Source organism: Arvicola amphibius, chromosome 15, assembly GCF_903992535.2.
Source record: "Arvicola amphibius chromosome 15, mArvAmp1.2, whole genome shotgun sequence".
Classification (NCBI taxonomy): domain Eukaryota; kingdom Metazoa; phylum Chordata; class Mammalia; order Rodentia; family Cricetidae; genus Arvicola; species Arvicola amphibius.
In genome coordinates this window covers 4,773,221-4,791,471 of record NC_052061.1, presented here as the reverse complement: position 1 = coordinate 4,791,471, position 18,251 = coordinate 4,773,221, and the positions used below count along the sequence as shown (strand labels likewise).

The window sequence follows — 18,251 nt, the reverse complement described above, 5'->3', positions numbered from 1 at the left end:
ATTCTCACAATGGCGTCTGAGGTAGGCTTGGTTTGCAATCCTCTTTTACAAGGGAAGTGAAGCCCAAATATGGTGAGCAAGTAACTTGAGGACGCACACTGGTGAAGTACAGGAGCTCAGATTTGAACCCGGTTGGTCTGACTCTGGAGTCCACTAAGAGATCCAAGCAACAAATACCTCCTCATCCAAACCTAAGAATTCTGGCAGGGGTGCTTGTCCTCTTTAGAGTGGTTCCACACAGCTGGGGTTGAACAGGGACTAGGTGGCAGGACAGTAGGGCCCCTTGTTTGTGTTTGACCCCTTCCATGGGTTGCCAGGGTGATCCAGGGTGACCCAGCCTCACTGGGTTGCTCTCCTTGCTCATTCCCTTCCCGGCCTCCTTTGTTCTCAAGGGCCAGTTGAGGAGGATTGGTGTAAGACAAATGACTCTGTCCTGTCCTGGGCCCTTTGCTGACCGCGGTGGCCCATGTTGAGAGGGACATGAGTCCTCACCAGTTGTGTGACCTCATGAAGTTGTTGACTGTCTCATCAAAAAGTGGAAATTGGATCAAGTTTTCAAGTGATTTGTGAGCTTCAAGTTGAAGTGAGGAGTGAGGAGTCTTATGTGGAAAGAGAGACATTTGAATTTAAGGTTGAGTGACAGGCATTGCAGAGGGAGGGGAAGGGGGGACGGTGTCAGGGACCGCAGAGGGAAGGGGGGATCTGGCCTGCTACCAGATGCTGGCCTTCTGCTGGTTCTAGGTGACTGGCGGTGGCTTGACAGAACACAGGGAAGCCCGCACGGAAGACACACTAGCTCCCCAACAACTTTCCTGTTTTCTCTGTGATGCTCTAGCACCACGTGAGATTCCGTTCTTCACGTTTAGATGCTCTTCATGCTTGGGTGTGCAGGACTGGTTCTCACCTGAGGGCCAGCATGAGCAGAATGAGGCTATCTCAGGAAGGAGGATCCTGCTTGGGTCACATGGGCATGGAGTTTAACATCTGTCTCTTCTAGAGGGTCCTTTTAGTTTCCCTCCAAACTCAACTTCTTTTGTGCCCCAAGTGTCTGGGCCCAGCAGATGAGTGTCCGTCACTGTGGCCTGACAGAGTTCCACATAGGAGTTCTCCATAGGCTAAGGGATGGTAGTCAGGGTCACTGAGCTAGCAGGAGAGCCAACAATAGAGCTAGCTCCAGTGTTAGTGTGTGTTCATGTAGGTGTAGGGTAAAGAGCTGCCTAGGTTGGTAGCCTAGGTTGGCACTCAGCTAATAGTGGCCTATGGAGTCAGTGTGGCGTGAATGGAGCTGGCCCTCATTGGGGCACCGGGAGTAGGGGTGAGTGGGTAGACACCATAAAGAGCACTTCTTGCCTCCAGCTTCCCAGACTCTGGTGGCTGGCTCCCCCTGGTGGTCATGACAGACAGAGCATTTCCCTGCTTGGCATCTAGACCTGGTAGCTGAAAGACAGTGGCCTTAGGTGGATTCTAGACAGGGCCACTCTATGGCCTCTGGGACACCCCCTCCCCAGGAGCTACTTACACTCTGTGATAGAGTGATGGCTGTACCTCTTTTTTTTTTTTTTTTTTTTTTGGTTTTTTGAGACAGGGTTTCTCTGCAGCTTTAGAGCCTGTCCTGGAGCTAGCTCTTGTAGACCAGGCTGGTCTCGAACTCACAGAGATCGGCCTGCCTCTGCCTCCTGAGTGCTGGGATTAAAGGCGTGGGCCACCATTGCCCGGCTGGCTGTACCTCTTGATAGCCTCTGGCTGCTCTGGAGAGGAGGCCTGGCCGTTTCTGTATGACCTGTAGCTTACACCCCACCTACATATAGGCTCCCGCTGTGGGGCTGCCCCCCGAATAATGCTCTCACTCTTTCCTAGGTGGTGACTTCTGGGGAGTACAATGGCGGTCCAGCTGCTGCGGCAGATGGTGTATCTCCTATTGAGTCTGTTCTTCCTGGCTCAAGGTAGGCTTTCTTGGGGCCCTGGGACTGTTGTGATTGTTAATGCCTCTATGTCTGTGTGTGGACTCTGGGTAAGAGGTGGGTCTACAAAGCACAGCTTAAGCTGGTTGAGGGCACCTTGGGGGAAGCAGAAAGGTACCTCTTCCTTCTGAGATTCAGTCCACAGAACACAGCTTGGGGTGGGGTTTGCAGACTGGGTGTCAGCCTCTCACTCCTGTGTAGATTCTTGGACAGTGCACACTTGTGCAATAGTCAATGGCTGCTATGGTCTCATTAAATAACTTCTATTAAAGTTGGGCTTTTGACTTTGAAATCATTCTTTATTTTCAGTTTTGTTTGTTTGTTTGTTTTGAAACCAGTAATGTTTTAGCAGGATAGATACATTGTTATAGGTCATTGAAGTATAGAGTTTTGGAATGTGTGTGAGTCCCGGGTCCTTGCCCTTGTTTGGTTCCATCTATAGCCTCTGCCTCCTCAGGTGCCCACGGTGGCAGTCCCCGAGAAGACTTCCGCTTCTGTGGACAGCGGAACCAGACACAACAGAGCTGGCTCCGTTACAGCCAAATTCCGGAGCTGCACATCTCTGTGCGGAACACAGACGAGGCCCTCACGATCCACGCCCCCTTCTCTGCAGCCCATGAGCTCCCTCGCTCATTCCCAGAGCCCAGAGGGCTCTACCACTTCTGCCTCTACTGGAGCCGCCACACAGGGAGGCTCCACCTGCGCTACGGCAAGACCGATTACTTGCTGAGTAGTGCCGCCTCCAGCCTTCTCTGCTTCCGGAAACAGGAGCAGAGCTTGGAGCAGGGGACCCCGTTGCTTGCCACCTCTGTCAGCTCCTGGCGGAGCCCCCAGAACTCCAGCCTGCCAGGGGCTTCCAGCTTCCGCTTCTCTTTCCACAGTAAGGAACAAAAGGATGTGGGATGGGAGGCAAAATGGAAAGCCGGTCACGGAGGACCTGGGTTCTGATGCCAGTTATGGTCACCAAAGATGGGGAGCCTCTGGCAGTAGGGAGCCATGAAAGGTGTCTGAGGAGAGGAGGAGTGGGATCCAAGGAGAACTTCTGGAAGCTCTGTGGAAAAGCAGAGGTGAGGGTAGGAAGGTGGGGCTGGGCAGCAGCGACACTGGAGAACCACACCAGCCCTGCCCCACCCTGTCTGTCCCTGCTCTGTTCTAAGACCTTTGTGATGGCTACAGTATCTCTTCAGCCATTAGAAGAGTGATTTAGTTACTTTTCCTCTCTATGATCAAAAGCAACAGCCAAGTTGAAAGGGTTTATTTTGGTTCCCAGCTCTAGGGCACAGTCCATCAAGGAGGGGAAGTCCTGGCTGCAGGTGCTGGAAGCAGCTGGTCATTTGCATCTGTGGTCAGAAGGCAGCTGTGATGATTAGCACTCAGCAAGCTTCCCTCCTCCTTATCCAGCCCAGGACTCAAGCCTAGGGGATGGTGCTGCCCACTTGTAGGGTGGCTCCTTCTATCTCTGTTAACCTGATCTAGATAATCACTCACAGTCGTGCCTCAAGGCTGTGTCCTAGGTGATTCTAGATCCTGTCAGGTAGATAATCAGATTTAACTCTCGTGGAGAGCAAGGGATGGAGAGAGTTTATTACTTACAAGTCTTGGGGTGCAGAGCACACATGGAGGTCATACTTATACACACATGAAGGTCGGGACACAGGGAGTAGAGTGGAGGACTTGACCTGGGGATGTACCACTAGGAAATGTCAGCATTGGCAGAGCCATGGTCCAGCTTCTAATCAAAGTACAAGGGCTGGAGAGATGGCTCAGTGGTTAAGAGCAGTTGCTGCTCTTGCAGAGGGCCCAAGTTCAGTTCCCAGCACTTACATCAGGTAGTCCCCAAACATCTGTAATTCCAGTTCCAGGATCCCCCACATCTTCCTCTGGTCTCTGCAGGAATCCAACATGTACTCTCTCTCTCTCTCTCTCTCTCTCTCTCTCTCTCTCTCTCTCTCTCTCTCTCTCTCTCTCACACACACACACACACACAAATAAATAAATAGACTGATAATTGATAATTATCAATATATAACATATATATAAACTGATAATTATCAATATATAATTATCAATAAATAACTGATAATTATTTAATTAAATCACTCAAAAAACAAAGTGTGGATAGAAGCAACATGAACTGTAAGCATTCCAAACACCTTTGTGTCAATAGAGAAGAAACTGAGGTACAGAGAGCTATACAACTAACAAACTGGGGGTTTGGGGTGTGAATCTAGCAGCTGATGGGTAGGGTCAGGAGAAATTAAGAGGGTCAAAGTTCAGGAAAGCAGGGAGGTTGGCAGGGAGGCCTGGGGACCATGTCCTTGTGGGTTAGGGAATGAATGCTCTTCCTACCCTGATGACACCCAACTTCTCAGGGGCTAAGGTAGAAGGTCCTGGAGACAAGAGGCTAGAGGTTGTGAGGTCCCCAGAGCTGGCACACAGAACCCACATTCTCCCCAAGGGGATCTGCTGGGCCAGGGCCCCTGAGGGCCTTCTATGCTCATGTGCAGTAAACCCTGGGAGACACAACCTTCCTTCATGTTCCAGTGACCTGTGGTCTCCTCTGCCTCTTGCATCCTCGGTTCCTTCTGCAAAGTCAATAGAAGCGTGGAGTACCACATGAGGCTTGCATAGGGTTGTATGCTGGCCCTTCTCTAGGTGGCAACCTCAGGCAGTCTGTTGCCTTCCCAGATGCCCCGCAGGTCTCCCACAATGCATCTGTGGACATGTGTGATCTGAAGAAGGAACTACAGCTGCTCAGCAGTTTCCTGCAGCATCCTCAGAAGGCCTCCAGGCGGCCCTCGTCAGCGCTCATCAGCCAGTGAGTGTGGATTACTTTCTTAGGGAGATCTGACCTGGGCCCAGGGACTCCTTCCCTGAGGCTGGACCTCCCCATTGGATCCTGCTGGGCTCTCAGCAAAGATAGATATCAGCGCATAGCCAGGCAGTGCCCAGCCTCTTCCCCACAAGAGACTCCATCCTAGCGTCTAGCACATTGAATCTCTGAGAGTCTGGGACCAACTCAGGCATAAGTGGGTCAGAGACATGGACTGAATTCCAGAACAATGTCCTTCGCTGCCACTCCCCCATCTCCATACCCAGCTGCCTTTGTCCTTGGTCCCCTCTCCTCTGTTCTTGACTGCCCTGTGTGTCCAGATCCCCTGCTCTGGCCCTTGCCTCTGTCACCTACCATGTTCCCACCCCCATACCAGGCGGTTACAGAGTCTGGAGTCAAAGCTAACCTCTGTGAACTTCCTGGGAGATACTCTATCCTTTGAGGAGGACCTGGTCAATGCCACAGTGTGGAAGCTGCCACCCACAGCCGGGCTAGAGGATCTGAAAATCCACTCCCAGCAGGAGGTCAGGTGACCCAGGGTAGGGTGGGCTGGAAGGGCAAATGGCCTGAGTCCAGGGACAATCCACAGCCCATGGGAGAGCTGGTGTCTGAAGGTCCAGATTGTAAGACTCCACTGAGGGTCTCCCAGCCTAGACTCCTGCCACCTGACTTCCAGCCCTCTTGTGGCATTGCCCAGAGCACACAAGGTTGGGGTGGTGGAACCTGGGGCATACATATGCTGGGCCGGGCACTGATGGTCCTTGGTACGCAGGAGGGGCAGAGTGAGGTCCAGGGGTACTCGGTGCTGCTGCCGCGGGCCCTCTTCCAGCAGACCAGAGGCCGTCGCAGGGATGCTGCCAAAAGGCTCCTGGTAGTGGATTTCAGCAGCCAAGCCTTGTTCCAGGTATGGCGTCTTCCCTGCCTACTCTTTGGGGAACTGGTTTTGTACGTCTGACAGAGAGATGGGAAGACAGTAGCTAATCTCTCTCCTCCAGGAGCCAAAGCCTCTCCTATAAAAGCAGAAAGGGTAGGGCAAGGCCCAAATCTCCTGGGAGAGGTGTAAGAGGCGCTGTGTTCTCACGACAGTGTGAACGACCCACAAGACTCTGAGAGCAAAGTGCTAGGAGTGAAGGAAGTCTGGCAAGAGTGGGTGGAGGCCTCCTTAGCTTTTCTTCTCAGGCTTAAACCTCCGACCTGCCCTCCCCACTCCCAACTTCATATATCTGACCTGTCTCCCTGCCCCCCCCCCCCAACTTCTTATATCTAGGACAAGAATTCCAGCCAAGTCTTGGGTGAGAAGGTCTTGGGTATTGTTGTACAGAACACCAAAGTTAGCAACCTCTCGGAGCCGGTGGTACTCACCTTCCAGCACCAGCCCCAGCCGGTAAGCGTTCCTTCCTGCTCCCATCCCTCCCAACTCACTTGTCCGGAATGGAAAGGTTGTCTGGCTGAGAGCATCCAACAGCCAGGTCCCAGATTGGGGGAGAGAGAGAGCTGCAAGGTGGGCTGTGAAGAGAATATGAAGGGTGGGCCATAGAAAGAATGAGAGATAGGCTGGAGAGAGTACTAAGGTGGGCTATAGAAGGATCATGGGAGGAGGGCAGAGAGAACAGAGGGTGGACTGTAGAGAAAACATGGGGCGTTGACTTTGGAAGGAACACCGAGGATGAATTATGGAGGGCCCATTCTTCTTGTCCCCACAGAAGAATGTGACTCTGCAGTGTGTGTTCTGGGTTGAAGACCCGACATGTGAGTATGGAGGGGTGTCTGGGAGAGACAAAGATCCCCAGGGATGGGTTTCTGGAGAAGATGGGCTTAGAGGAGGGAGTGATGGAGGCCAGGGCTCTGCTGGGGGAGGAAACGCTTGCAAGAATGGTCCAGTCTGTGTTGAGGGCATGGTGGGGTCGATCAGAATCTCATGCGTTCCCCTCAGCAAGCAACCCTGGGAGCTGGAGCAGTGCGGGCTGTGAGACCGTCTGCAGAGACACGCAGACATCCTGCCTGTGCAGCCATCTGACCTACTTTGCGGTTTTGATGGTAGGTGTCGCCGCCGTAACTCCCTTGCATTTCGGCCACAGGTCAAGTTGTGTGCCGTGTTACGTACTTGGAACCTGCTGACTCATTTTAATCCCAAATAACCCTCCAAGGCAGCTCCTATTCATTATCCTGCCTTGAAGGAGGCTGAGTCACACACCTGAGGCTGCTCAGGTCATTAAGCGCTGGTCCCTCAAGCTCTTGCTTGCTCTTTGTTCTCAAGTTTTGGTGTGTGATGAAAACACAGATTCCCACCCACAAGCCTGGCCCAGAACACTGCTTCTTATATGCCCCCAACCAGAAGCCACTAAGATGTGCTCCTTCAGACCCCAAATCTCAGGGGCTTTATTGACCGACTTCATGCTCCCAGAATCCTTTGGTGTGAGAAGCTGGGGAGCTTAACTTTTGGACTGAACATCATGAAAACCAAGATTCTTCTTGGCTCATAATGTGGTTACATCCTGATAAACCCACTGTGAGGAGAAAATATGTCAAATCAAAAATGTATACTGTTCCCGACACCAGCTCTTCTGAGCACATAGGGTGAGCATCTCCTGCCCCAGAGGTCTGAAGCAGCTTCAGTGGCACTAGGGGATTTCAAAGTCTGAGCTCAGCTTCTCCTGGCAGCTGGTTGTACCGGCTGCCGGCGGTCGGAGGGGTTAGGAAATAACCAAGATAGTCCTTTTATAATAAATCAGTTTTAATAAAAGGGGAAATAAGGGAACTTACAGAACCTAGGGTCCAGCGGAGCAGCAGGTACGCAGGGGAGAGCTAAAACGGGGCTCCTCCCGGCACCCCGATCCTATTTAAGGGGTATGCTACTCTGCTGGGGCAGCCACGTCCCTGAACGCAGGGATTGGGCCAGCTGCCCCAACATCTCCCCCTTTTGTCTAAATAAGACAGATTCAGAAACCAAATACAACTATATACAATGGGAACAGATCATATAAAATTATAAGAAGTAAACAATATCAGGCGAGGAGTATATAACAAAAAATTTTTTTAATCACTCTACTTTGGGAAGTCTAGATAATCTAGAAGGTAGCTACCATTATCTAATCTTCAACCCCATCAAAGATCTGAGAAGGAGAGTAAAATTACCAAAGCAACCAGGAAGCACAAACGAGAAACTTCCAAAATGTGCAACAGAAGACAGAGACAATTGACTACCTGGGCAACCACACGAAGTCTTGATAGCAATGTTGAGGCAACCAACTTTGGCTGAGGCCTGAAAAAACCTGACATACCATTATACAACGGCAAGGAACCTTTAGTAGAACAATCCTATCCTGTCTTGGCAAGATAAGACAATTCTGTTTTATCCACTTATGGATATTTCGTAGTTTAGTCAGTAATGGAGGTATGGGCTTTTCTTTGCCCCAAGGCCAGTTCTGCCAAGTAGAAGACAAACTCCCAGTGGAGTGTCTTTGGTGCTCAACGTTCTCTCGGGAGTAGAGCATTGTTGCCAGGAGTGATTGTGTCTCATAAATACAAAACTCTAGGTTAGATTAAAGGCCATGTTCTACAGCTCTTCAAAGAGGTTGAAGATTATGCTATCTATACTAAATACAACCTCTATGTGTCTAAAAAACCTGATTGTCCTAAATATAAATATGACCAACATATAATTTTAACACTTATGTAACTGTATGACTAATAGAATAGACAACTGTGCAATAAATGAAGACAATGATTTCCAAATGTAAACAGGGTCATTACATAAATAATATCTGAGGTAGAAATGTACATTGTAATATAGTAAACAATGTCATTACATAAATAGTATCAGAGGTAGAGAAGTACATTGCAATATAGTAAACAATGTAAATATAACAATTGTTTCAAACAGAGGTAGTATCATACTCTCATATAATGTTTAATATATCAATATACAAGAATCAACACTCATATAGTTTTTTAAAAAACAATAACTCACAAAAATCAATTATTCCTTCAGATCACCAGTTAATCCCTCCCCCCTTTTATATATATATATATATATATATACACACACACATATATATATATATACACATAATTTATACCCGAGTCCATATAAAGCCTTCCACAACCCGACCACCCTATACCAGCCACCAATTAGTGTCCCTAAACCTGAGGGTAAACTTTGTTGGGAGGGGGGGCGTTGTCATCCAAGATTGCTTCCAGCTGACTTTTCTTCCCAGAGGTTCCTGTGAAAGCAAATGATGGTAGAATACCCAAGGTAATATTTCATCTAGGAAAAATGTGTCCAGCCTCTGAATTTTTTTAGAAAATGAGGCCAGAATGTTGTCAATGCTTGATACCATTGTCAAATGGACAATCCCCAGTTCAAACTGCCTCAGCTAGGGCTTTGTGTGCTTCAGGCTGGGCCAGAGCTCACATCTTGGGTGAGAATTCCTGGTCTTTGAGAATCAGAGACTGCCTGGGTTGGGAGGGACTCCCAGAGGCCTCTGGAAGCGCATTCAGGTGGGAGGGGCTTATCAGCTCCCAGCTGATCAGGAAGGGGCACACATTGGCTATTGGGGAGGGGAGCGTGCTGAGACTGCCATTCTGTCCCCATTCAGGTGTCATCCATGGAGGTAGAAGCCATTCACAAGCACTACCTCACGCTCCTGTCCTACGTGGGCTGTGTCATCTCTGCTCTGGCGTGTGTCTTCACCATTGCCGCCTACCTCTGCTCCAGGTAGGCCGGAGGAAGCAGTGTGGTTCTACATCGTGTAGCCTAGGACAATGCAGGCTTGCTTCACCCAAAGTATGAGCCATGGACTGACCGCCTCATGCAGCGTTCATTGGATACCAACAGTAACGGTCAATCCAGCTTTAACACTGAGGGTGTAAACAATTAGAACCCAAACTGCGGGGCACACAGGGTAACAGAAACACAATGGTGATGGAAATGGGACTAGGTGACTTCAGACTGAGTATCCACACACCATGCACTGTTCAAAGAGGGTGGCAGACTTCTGAAGCCTCACATTGAGGGAGTGAAAGAGATTGTCCAATGGTCAGTGCTTGAGTGCTCATACTGAGGTCAGTCAGGTCCTGAGCCTGCCTGGGTGGAGGAGAGACGTCCTTGGCTCTGGGAGACCCTCAGCAAGTCTTCAAGTATCCTGAAGCAGAAGGAGGGGTGGAGCTTGGTACAGGTGTGTCATAATCAGGTGCATCGTGACCAGGTGCGCTGCAGCTGTGCACCAAGGCTAGGCTGAGGACAGGCAGTGATTGGCTTCGAGGCCGGGGTGGGCAGGGCACTGAGCGCAGGGGCAGGGGCAGAGGCAGATGGACAAGTGGGAAATGCAGTCTTCCTGCATCAGACACTTTTCCATTTCTATCCTCCTACTGCGTCAAGGACAGGGCAGTCTGAGGTGGACTGGACTAGCTTGGGGCAGCATAGGATAAAAGAATGAGTTGAGGATGGTTATTGTGGGGCCAGTGTCTGCAGCTCTGGAATTCCTTCAAATCATGGGGTACAGGGATACCACACTGTGCTGTTGGGCACGTGTTCACAGCTACTCAGAGCCCCACACGACAGACAGCCACGGAGGAGGCATGCAAGGCTTCCTGGAAGAGGGGCATAGGGAAGAGGAGAGGAGAGGAGGAAGAGGAGGGAGAACAAAATAGGGCCATACCCCTGGCCCTGCCCTGGCCCACCAGTACATGCTTCTTGTAGGAGGAAGTCACGTGACTACACCATCAAAGTGCACATGAACCTGCTGCTGGCTGTCTTCCTGCTGGATGTGAGCTTCCTGCTCAGTGAGCCTGTGGCACTGGCGGGCTCCGAGGCTGCCTGTCGCACTAGCGCCATCTTCCTGCACTTCTCCCTGCTTGCCTGCCTCTCCTGGATGGGCCTTGAGGGCTACAACCTCTACCGACTGGTGGTAGAGGTCTTTGGTACCTACGTTCCTGGCTACCTGCTCAAGCTGAGCATCGTGGGCTGGGGTAAGTGGCAGGGGAGAGGAGACGACACCAGCACCTACTGTCTTATCTATTGCCCACTGGCTTCAGGCCAAGCACAGACAGCAGGTTCTGCCCTTCCCTGTTAGGAAGACCAACTGGTTCCTCTACCTGGACTGGGGCCACTTAGGCTAGAAATGACCCCACCCATAGACGACACCCCCCCCCAAATCCTATGTGGCAGAGTCTCTATGACTTTGGCATTTGTTCTTGGCTGATGACAATTCACTTTACCTGCGTCTCGGGCTATTCAAGTCATACTGGGACCCAGAGTTTGCTACTATGGGTCACTTTGGACACTGAACAGACCGTGACCTCCCCACACCCCTTGCTGCTCTTCCCGTGTCCCTCTCATCCACCTTCTGCAGAGGATTTACAAAATCTGAGCTGGTTGTGGCAACCTTAGCTGTGTGGGGGGATTCTCCACCCCCACATGGAACTTTCCATTTCTGCTATCAGGGAGTCAAAGTTGTCCTCTCTGCTAGAGTTCCTGGTGTCCTCTTACTGCCCGCCCCCACAGCCCCATCATCCTCTCATCTTCCTTGTTTGACCAGGCTTCAACAGCGGACCACAGATCTTTTCTCCTGGGAGACTCGGGAAGGGATAGGGCAAAGTTGAAAGAGAGCCTACCCATTATGGGAAACCAGAGAGGACCTACTCAGGCCCACTGGGAACGGAGGAAATGGACTCCGAGGGTTGAGCCAGAGCCTCTGCCTGCTGCCCACAGGTTTTCCTGTCTTCCTGGTCACTCTGGTGGCGCTGGTGGATGTGAATAACTATGGCCCCATCATCCTGGCTGTGCGCCGGACTCCAGACCGTGTCATCTACCCCTCTATGTGAGTGGCTGTGGCAGGGGCAGGAAGGTGGGCCTTGGGGGAGGAGCAGGGACAGCAGCCTCACCAGGCCATGCTGCCCAGGAGGCTAGGAGCTCCAGTGAGCTGGAGGAATGGGCCTGGCAGTGGCCAGAACCCAGAGCTAAGGACCACAGAACCTAAGAGAGGCCGAGACTGTCCCCCAGCACTCAGGTGCCCATGCTGCAGAGCCTGGCCCTTCTCTGGACCTCAGTGGAGAGGTGTTGGACCACATGGTCCCCCATCAGGCTTCCTTGCCACATTAACTACTTCTGAGGCAGATGGAGGCCTGTGGCCTAGAGGGCATGGAGGAGCCCTCCTCCACCCCCTAACTTACTCCATCTGACAGTGGACATCCTCAAATTAGACCTGAAGCCAGCCAGGCCTCTTGAGTACCAGGCCTGGAAGGAATGTTTTCCACTGGGTCCATGTAGATGACATTTGCCCCGCTGCGCCAGGCCTGGTGGGTTTGCCTCAACCATGTACTGTCAAGAACATGGTTTCCTTAATACCTGCTTCTAAGCTATCTGACTGGGTAATTCGTAGGTGTGTCTTCAAAAATGACACCAAGGATGGCTCAGTGGTTAACAGTGCACACTGCTCTTGCAGAGGAGCTGAGTTTGGTTCCCAGCACCCACATCAGGCAGCTCGCTGACGCCTGGAACTCCAGTTCCAAAAGATCTGACCCCTCTGACCTCTGTGCACCAGCACTCATGTGAACATATCCACTTGAAGACACAGACACATAATTAAAAATCATAAAAAGAAATATTTTTTTAAAAACCGACCGACTTTAAAAACAGTACAAAGACAGCAGGGCAGTGGTGTTTGTACATGACGAGCATTCCCAACGCCTCGCCCAGCACCACCCAGGACCCTGCTGCTGCTCCCACTCCTAAGCTGAGCCTCCCCTTGCTGAGCTGCCTACTCTCTTCCAGGTGCTGGATTCGGGACTCTCTGGTTAGCTATGTCACCAACCTGGGCCTCTTCAGCCTGGTATTCCTTTTCAACCTGGCCATGCTGGTCACCATGGTGGTGCAGATCCTGCGGCTTCGCCCACACAACCAGAAGTGGCCCCACGTGCTGACTCTGCTGGGCCTCAGCCTGGTCCTTGGTCTTCCCTGGGCCTTGGTCTTCTTTTCCTTTGCTTCCGGTACCTTCCAGCTTGTCATCCTCTACCTCTTCAGCATCATAACTTCCTTCCAAGGTAGGCATGGTGAGGGCCCCACCCCTACTCCGTAACCCTTACCCCTCCAGCTGGTGCGCTCTCTGCAGTGGGAGCAAAGGGAAGAGATGGCCAGGGAACCACAAGTGCTCCCTTCTCTGGGCCTCAGTTTCCTCCTGAGGGTACCCAGGCCACACGCAGGACGAGCCTGTACTGAGCACTTACTGTGTGCACTTAGCCCTGTGCTAAGCCCCAGGGTGACAGGGTGACAGTGTGGTCAAGAAAGTGTGTGGCCACCAAGGAGACTCAGTAGGAGAGTTGTGGTAGACAATGACAAGTGTGGAACCCAGGCTGGCGGGGACAGTGGTCTTGGGTCAACATTGTCAGATTCACCGGGAGCTGGGAAAGACAAACCCTAGCCCGCTCAGACCCACTGATTCTTTCTGCACCTGAACAAGATGCCCAGGGAAGCCTGCCTATGGCACAGGTCAGGGAGATCCGGTATAGGAGAGGCAGGTGGGGGAGGGGCAAAAGCAAAGGCCCTGTGGTTAGAACAAGTGTTGGGAGGCTGGGGAGCGGAGTGTGGCTTGAAGGTCAGGCAGTGGGAGCTGGAAGAAGGATCCTGGAGGCCTCACCTTGAGGCTGATAGGGTCCATACCCTCTACCCCATGCCTCCCATACTCAGACACAAAGGCCTAGATACCTTGGCACCTGACTGCTGACTGACCAGGGGCCACACGGCTATGTCAGAGTCAGTGGAGTCACCGTGGGATAGAAAGGGATGAGGAAATTTATTCCAAAATAGTGTTGTTAGGCATCCCCTTCTAGTCCTCTTGGAGGTACAGGACCCTAAGCTGCTATGTAAACGCTGAACCACTGTCATGCCACAGGGTACCGAATCATCACGAGTGACTCCAGGGCCCTGAGTATATGGCTGGATCCTTGCACGGAGGGACTCTGAGAGGGAACCAAGGGCCAGACGTGGGTCTCCCTTCCTAATGAAGCATGTGCCTCTCTGCCCACAGGCTTCCTCATCTTCCTGTGGTACTGGTCCATGCGGTTCCAGGCCCGAGGTGGTCCCTCCCCTCTGAAGAACAACTCGGACAGCGTCAAACTCCCCATCAGCTCCGGCAGCACCTCTTCCAGCCGCATCTAGGCCACTGCCCCACCTCCCCGTGGGAGGACACACGCATGGCGCCTGTTCACATTGTCTGTGGCTCGGTTTTGTGCCCAGCCTTTGTTGGGTAGGGGCATCGTAGTAGAGAAGGCCCTAGTCTTGGAGGGATAGGGCTGTTGTTCTGGTAGGTTGATACCTAGCTGACCTTGGGGACTACTCTGCCCCCAGATCTGGTCCCCGAAGCACACTGCCATGCTGGCTGTGGGGCTGTCCTCACAGCTGTATCAGGCTGGAGCCTCAGGCCTTGCCTTACTGGTCACCTCTGGGCCCAGCTGTGAGACTCGCAGGCCCAAGCCACGGTTAGGGTTAGATTTTGGAGCTTGACACATCCTGAACGGTTGCCCCTGCCTGAGACACAGCTGCCTTGGCTCTTGCCACTCTGTCCCTGTGGTCAGCACGTGGCACTCTGCCTGTCTCTGACTTTCAATCCTGGGGGTAACACTGAGGGTGGATGGGCTGGCTGGGAGAAGCTATGGAGCCAGAACCCCTTGGGAGACGAGCATCTCCTGCTACCTGCCTGCCAGCCCTCTTCCTTCCCCAATCCGCTCCTTCTCTGTGGTCCCCTAGCCCTCCACCTGCAGCTTGGAGTCCCAGGTCTATGCTATGATTTGGGGTAGCTGATGCCTGCTATAAACTTCTATCTGCTGTGGGCCTCTGGCTCAGGGAAGGTTCCAGGGCTGGACCAGGCCAACTTGTCTGAGCCTCTCACCAAGCTGCCTCCCCCTTGCTCACACCTCAGAGGGGCTTCCGCCTCTCCTGAAGCCTCCCTCCAGCAAGAACTGTGGGAGATGGCGCTTTTTTTCAACCCAATATTGTGAAGACCAAGACAGCCCTCTCTGGTGACATTGGTAGCTTGATGTTCTCCTGAGGGGTGATCTTCAAATCACTGCAGATGGCTCTGAGGACACCAGACTGCCTGCCGTGAATTCTGTCCCACTAACATACTTTGGTCCTGTGCCAGGTGGTAAGATCTGGCAGTGGCCCTTTGGAAACTTCCACACTGTTCTGGAGCTTTAGTTACAGGGATGGGGGACCACGTCTCTTGACTGGGAATCCAGGAGGACTTCCTGCAGGAGGTAGCATTTCATCTTGACCTCAGCCTTCAAAATGAGGGGGATATGCTCTTTTTAAACTCCGATTTGTTTGTCTTTTGATATTAAAGCTCTGTGTAGAGAGTTTGGAAACTGTAGGGATTGTTGAGAAGAAAAATAAAAATCAGCTGTTATCTGATGCCATGGCAAAGCAACACAGTTTGGAGAAGTTCCGTCTCAGCTTTGTGTGTGCATGCGTGTGCACACATGTGTGCTTTTTGGAGACACTTTCTCAGGAAAATGGAGAAATGGGCAGCTGGTGTCTGTTGGGGGTGGTTCTGGGCAGAGGCATGGCCGCAGTGAACTGGAGACCATGAGCATTGGCTGCAGCTGGCTATTGTGATGTGGAGGAGGACCTAGGTAGCCACGTCATTTGCTTTTCATGGGGTCCAGACTAGGAAGTAAAAAAATCCATTGATCTTAATATCTTGGACATGCAAAACCTTCCTAGCCAAGGAGGTCACTCTTGAGAGTTGAGCGCCCAGACGTTGACCAGACATGGTATACACGGACCAGTTGGGCCACCAGTCTGAGGCAAAAATGAAATGGCTCAGCTTTTCTCCCAACCCTGCTTCTAGCCTGCTCCTCACATCTCTCCTCCTCCTCATGTGACACATGTTAGACACGTCTCAGGTGTCCCCTTATGTGTGATTGTCCCCATCTGTCTCCAGGTACAAAGGTATAAAAAGCAGGGTGTGGTGGTGAATACAGCCCCTAGTACTTGAGAAGCTGAGGCAGAAGGACTGAGAGTTCAAGACCAGTCTGGGTTATATAGTGAGACCCTGTCAGGAAAGGGAAGGAGGAAGGAAGGTTATTCCTCTGCCTTTGAAGTCTGAGATAAGCCAGGATCCACACTCACACCCCACCCCCACCCTTCATGGCTCTGGCTCCAGGGGAAACTGGGAAGTAAACTAGGCCAGGCACTCTGTAACCAGACAATGCTGCCTCAGAGGATCTAGGTACACGGGCAGTTCCCACACCAAGGAATGAATGTGGCAGATTTGGGGACCTGAAGGGACCTTAGTATGTGGGAGCCTCTGATTCTACTTAGGGGCTGTTTATTTGTTTGGTTGTTTTGAAATAGGGTTGTTCTATGTAGCTCTGGCTGTCCTAGAACTCACTATGTAAACCAGGCTGGCTTCGAACTCAGAGATCCACCTGCCTCTGCCTTTCAAGTGCTGGCATCAAAAGCATGTGCCTCTACTGCCTGGCTTACTTTGGCTCTTATGACCCCACCTATGAGTGAAGAACCAACCCTTCCCAAGTCCCTCTGCCTGAGCAGGATCACAGTGCTTGTAGGCCTCTAGGTCTCTGAGCCCTATTGACTGACACCCTCTCACAGGCAGAAAGCACCCCCTAACTTCTTCCCTGAACCTCTGGTTTCAAGGCAGCTCAGATAAAGGGGTGGGACCCCTAATGGCTTTAAGGGGCTCCTTTGGCCCTGTTAGCCCTTTTTTAGGCTGAGCGTAGACAACACACTTTCCCACTAAGACAAGCTAGGGAGCCTCGGAGACATCTTTCTGTTTGTGATACAACCAGGGTAGCCAGGTGATGCCTGCTGGGGGCAGAGGGCTTGAGGCCTGGCTGACTAGGAGACATTGGGATAAGCTGGGGAGGGAGGTAGTAGAAGGGGACATTACAATTATGTTAGTCCTGAAATGTGGTGACCCCGGGGGCTCTTGAAGGAACGCTAGGCCAGTCCCTGGTCCCATGGGACCCTGGCCCTTCCACTTCCCTGGATGCCCCTTTCTGGCCTTCCAGGAACACTTGACACCATGCCGCTGTCTGTGGATCACTAGGCTTTTTCAGGAACCCATGGAGCCAGCATGGGGTCTAGGGTGGCCCCAGGATGTCAGGGCCCAGCATCTCACACATCCTTACCCTTGCCTGTCTCTAGGAGGGAGGCCAGAAGCAGCCAGAGGAGGCTGGCTGGAGGAGGGGCAGGCCCGGTGGCTTCTCATCTTCCTGTCAGAGGAAACTCAGGACACAGGAACTTCTGGATTCTGACCTGGGAATCCAGGCTATATCCCCTACCCACCTTTTACCAGAAAAAGAGTGACCCACCATCCCTTCTCACACCCCCTCAGGTCCAAAGGGCCTAGCAGGGGACGTGTGGAAGGAAGGGGAGAGGGGAGAGAGAGGACAGCTACAGAGAGACAGCTCCCCAGAAAGACCTGAGAGCGGAGCAGAGCTAGGGTCAGATCTGAGAGGGGTGCTAGTGAAGAGGGTCTTCTGTCCGTCTGAGTAGTTGTGACAATACCAAGCCTGGCCTTACCCATGACTTCCTTGGGGTCACCCCTTTGCTAAGCACGTGTATATGTGTACATATGTACGTGCGTTTGTATGTATGTGATTCCCTTTCTTCCTGCCTGGACCCGCAGTGACCAGCTTGGGGAGGGTGAGTAACCTTGCAGGACTCATTACCGTCACGTGCTAGTTCTAGCCAACTCCACACACGTCACGAGTCCTGCCCAAGCCTTGTGAGGGGGGCCAAGCAGCAGACAGCTAGTGCAGGGTCTCCAGGCCAGGCAGTAGCCATGATAATTATGTCAGGCTGATCACTTCCCCCAGACCCTGGCCACCTCCACAGGGCCCGCACCCCTGTTCCTGACGCCAGCACACCAGTTTATTCTCCCTGTTATCCTGCCTTGTGGGAGAGGCTCAAGGCCCACAGTATCAACTCCCTTCACCTCTCGGGCCCAGCAGGTTAGGTTCGTATCTGGCCTTATTCATATGACTTCCGAGTCTTTGGTCTCTTGGGTATACTTGGCCAGTTACAGGTCTCGTCAAATCCAAATGCTGACAGTCAGCTTGTGCACAAGCTGTCTGCCACTTGGTCCTTCTCACAGGCATGGGAAGGACTCGTGACTTGAGATGTGTGGAGTTGCTCTGCGGAAGAGGTGCATAATCAGTTAACCAGCACTGGCACGGGATGGTAATCCGCACTGAGAAGTGACGGTCACTGTCCCCGAGCTGGCTGCTGCTGGTCCAGGCAGGAAGAAGGGAAGTCATATACACGCATGCACACTTACACACATACAGAGGCAGGAATGAGCCTCCCATACCCTTGTTAGGGAAATGGGGAAGGTGTGCCTGACTCCAAGCCTTCGGGCTATTCAGGGCAGAGACACCTGTGGCTGCTGGACTCCAGCTCCGCAGTGTCCACTGGCAGGGTGGTGGGAGTTCAG

The 18,251-nt window shown here is 52.2% G+C and overlaps 1 protein-coding gene across 4 annotated transcripts in view; it reads left to right on the top strand.

Annotated features, from left to right (window-relative positions):
- The window catches only part of Adgrg1 (adhesion G protein-coupled receptor G1), a 38,285-nt gene extending 23,660 nt beyond the window's left edge, over positions 1-14,625 (top strand). For all 4 annotated transcript variants that reach the window (XM_038312772.1, XM_038312770.1, XM_038312769.1 and 1 more), the window contains exons 2-14: positions 1,858-1,943; positions 2,419-2,841; positions 4,650-4,779; positions 5,171-5,318; positions 5,567-5,698; positions 6,062-6,178; positions 6,498-6,543; positions 6,728-6,831; positions 9,393-9,511; positions 10,496-10,764; positions 11,507-11,615; positions 12,569-12,837; positions 13,821-14,625. In XM_038312772.1, the coding sequence (XP_038168700.1) occupies positions 1,880-1,943; positions 2,419-2,841; positions 4,650-4,779; positions 5,171-5,318; positions 5,567-5,698; positions 6,062-6,178; positions 6,498-6,543; positions 6,728-6,831; positions 9,393-9,511; positions 10,496-10,764; positions 11,507-11,615; positions 12,569-12,837; positions 13,821-13,951 (2,061 nt within the window). In that variant the 5' untranslated portion in view covers positions 1,858-1,879 and the 3' untranslated portion in view covers positions 13,952-14,625. The remainder of the gene's footprint in view (positions 1-1,857; positions 1,944-2,418; positions 2,842-4,649; positions 4,780-5,170; positions 5,319-5,566; positions 5,699-6,061; positions 6,179-6,497; positions 6,544-6,727; positions 6,832-9,392; positions 9,512-10,495; positions 10,765-11,506; positions 11,616-12,568; positions 12,838-13,820) is intronic.
- The last annotated feature ends 3,626 nt before the right edge of the window (positions 14,626-18,251 follow it).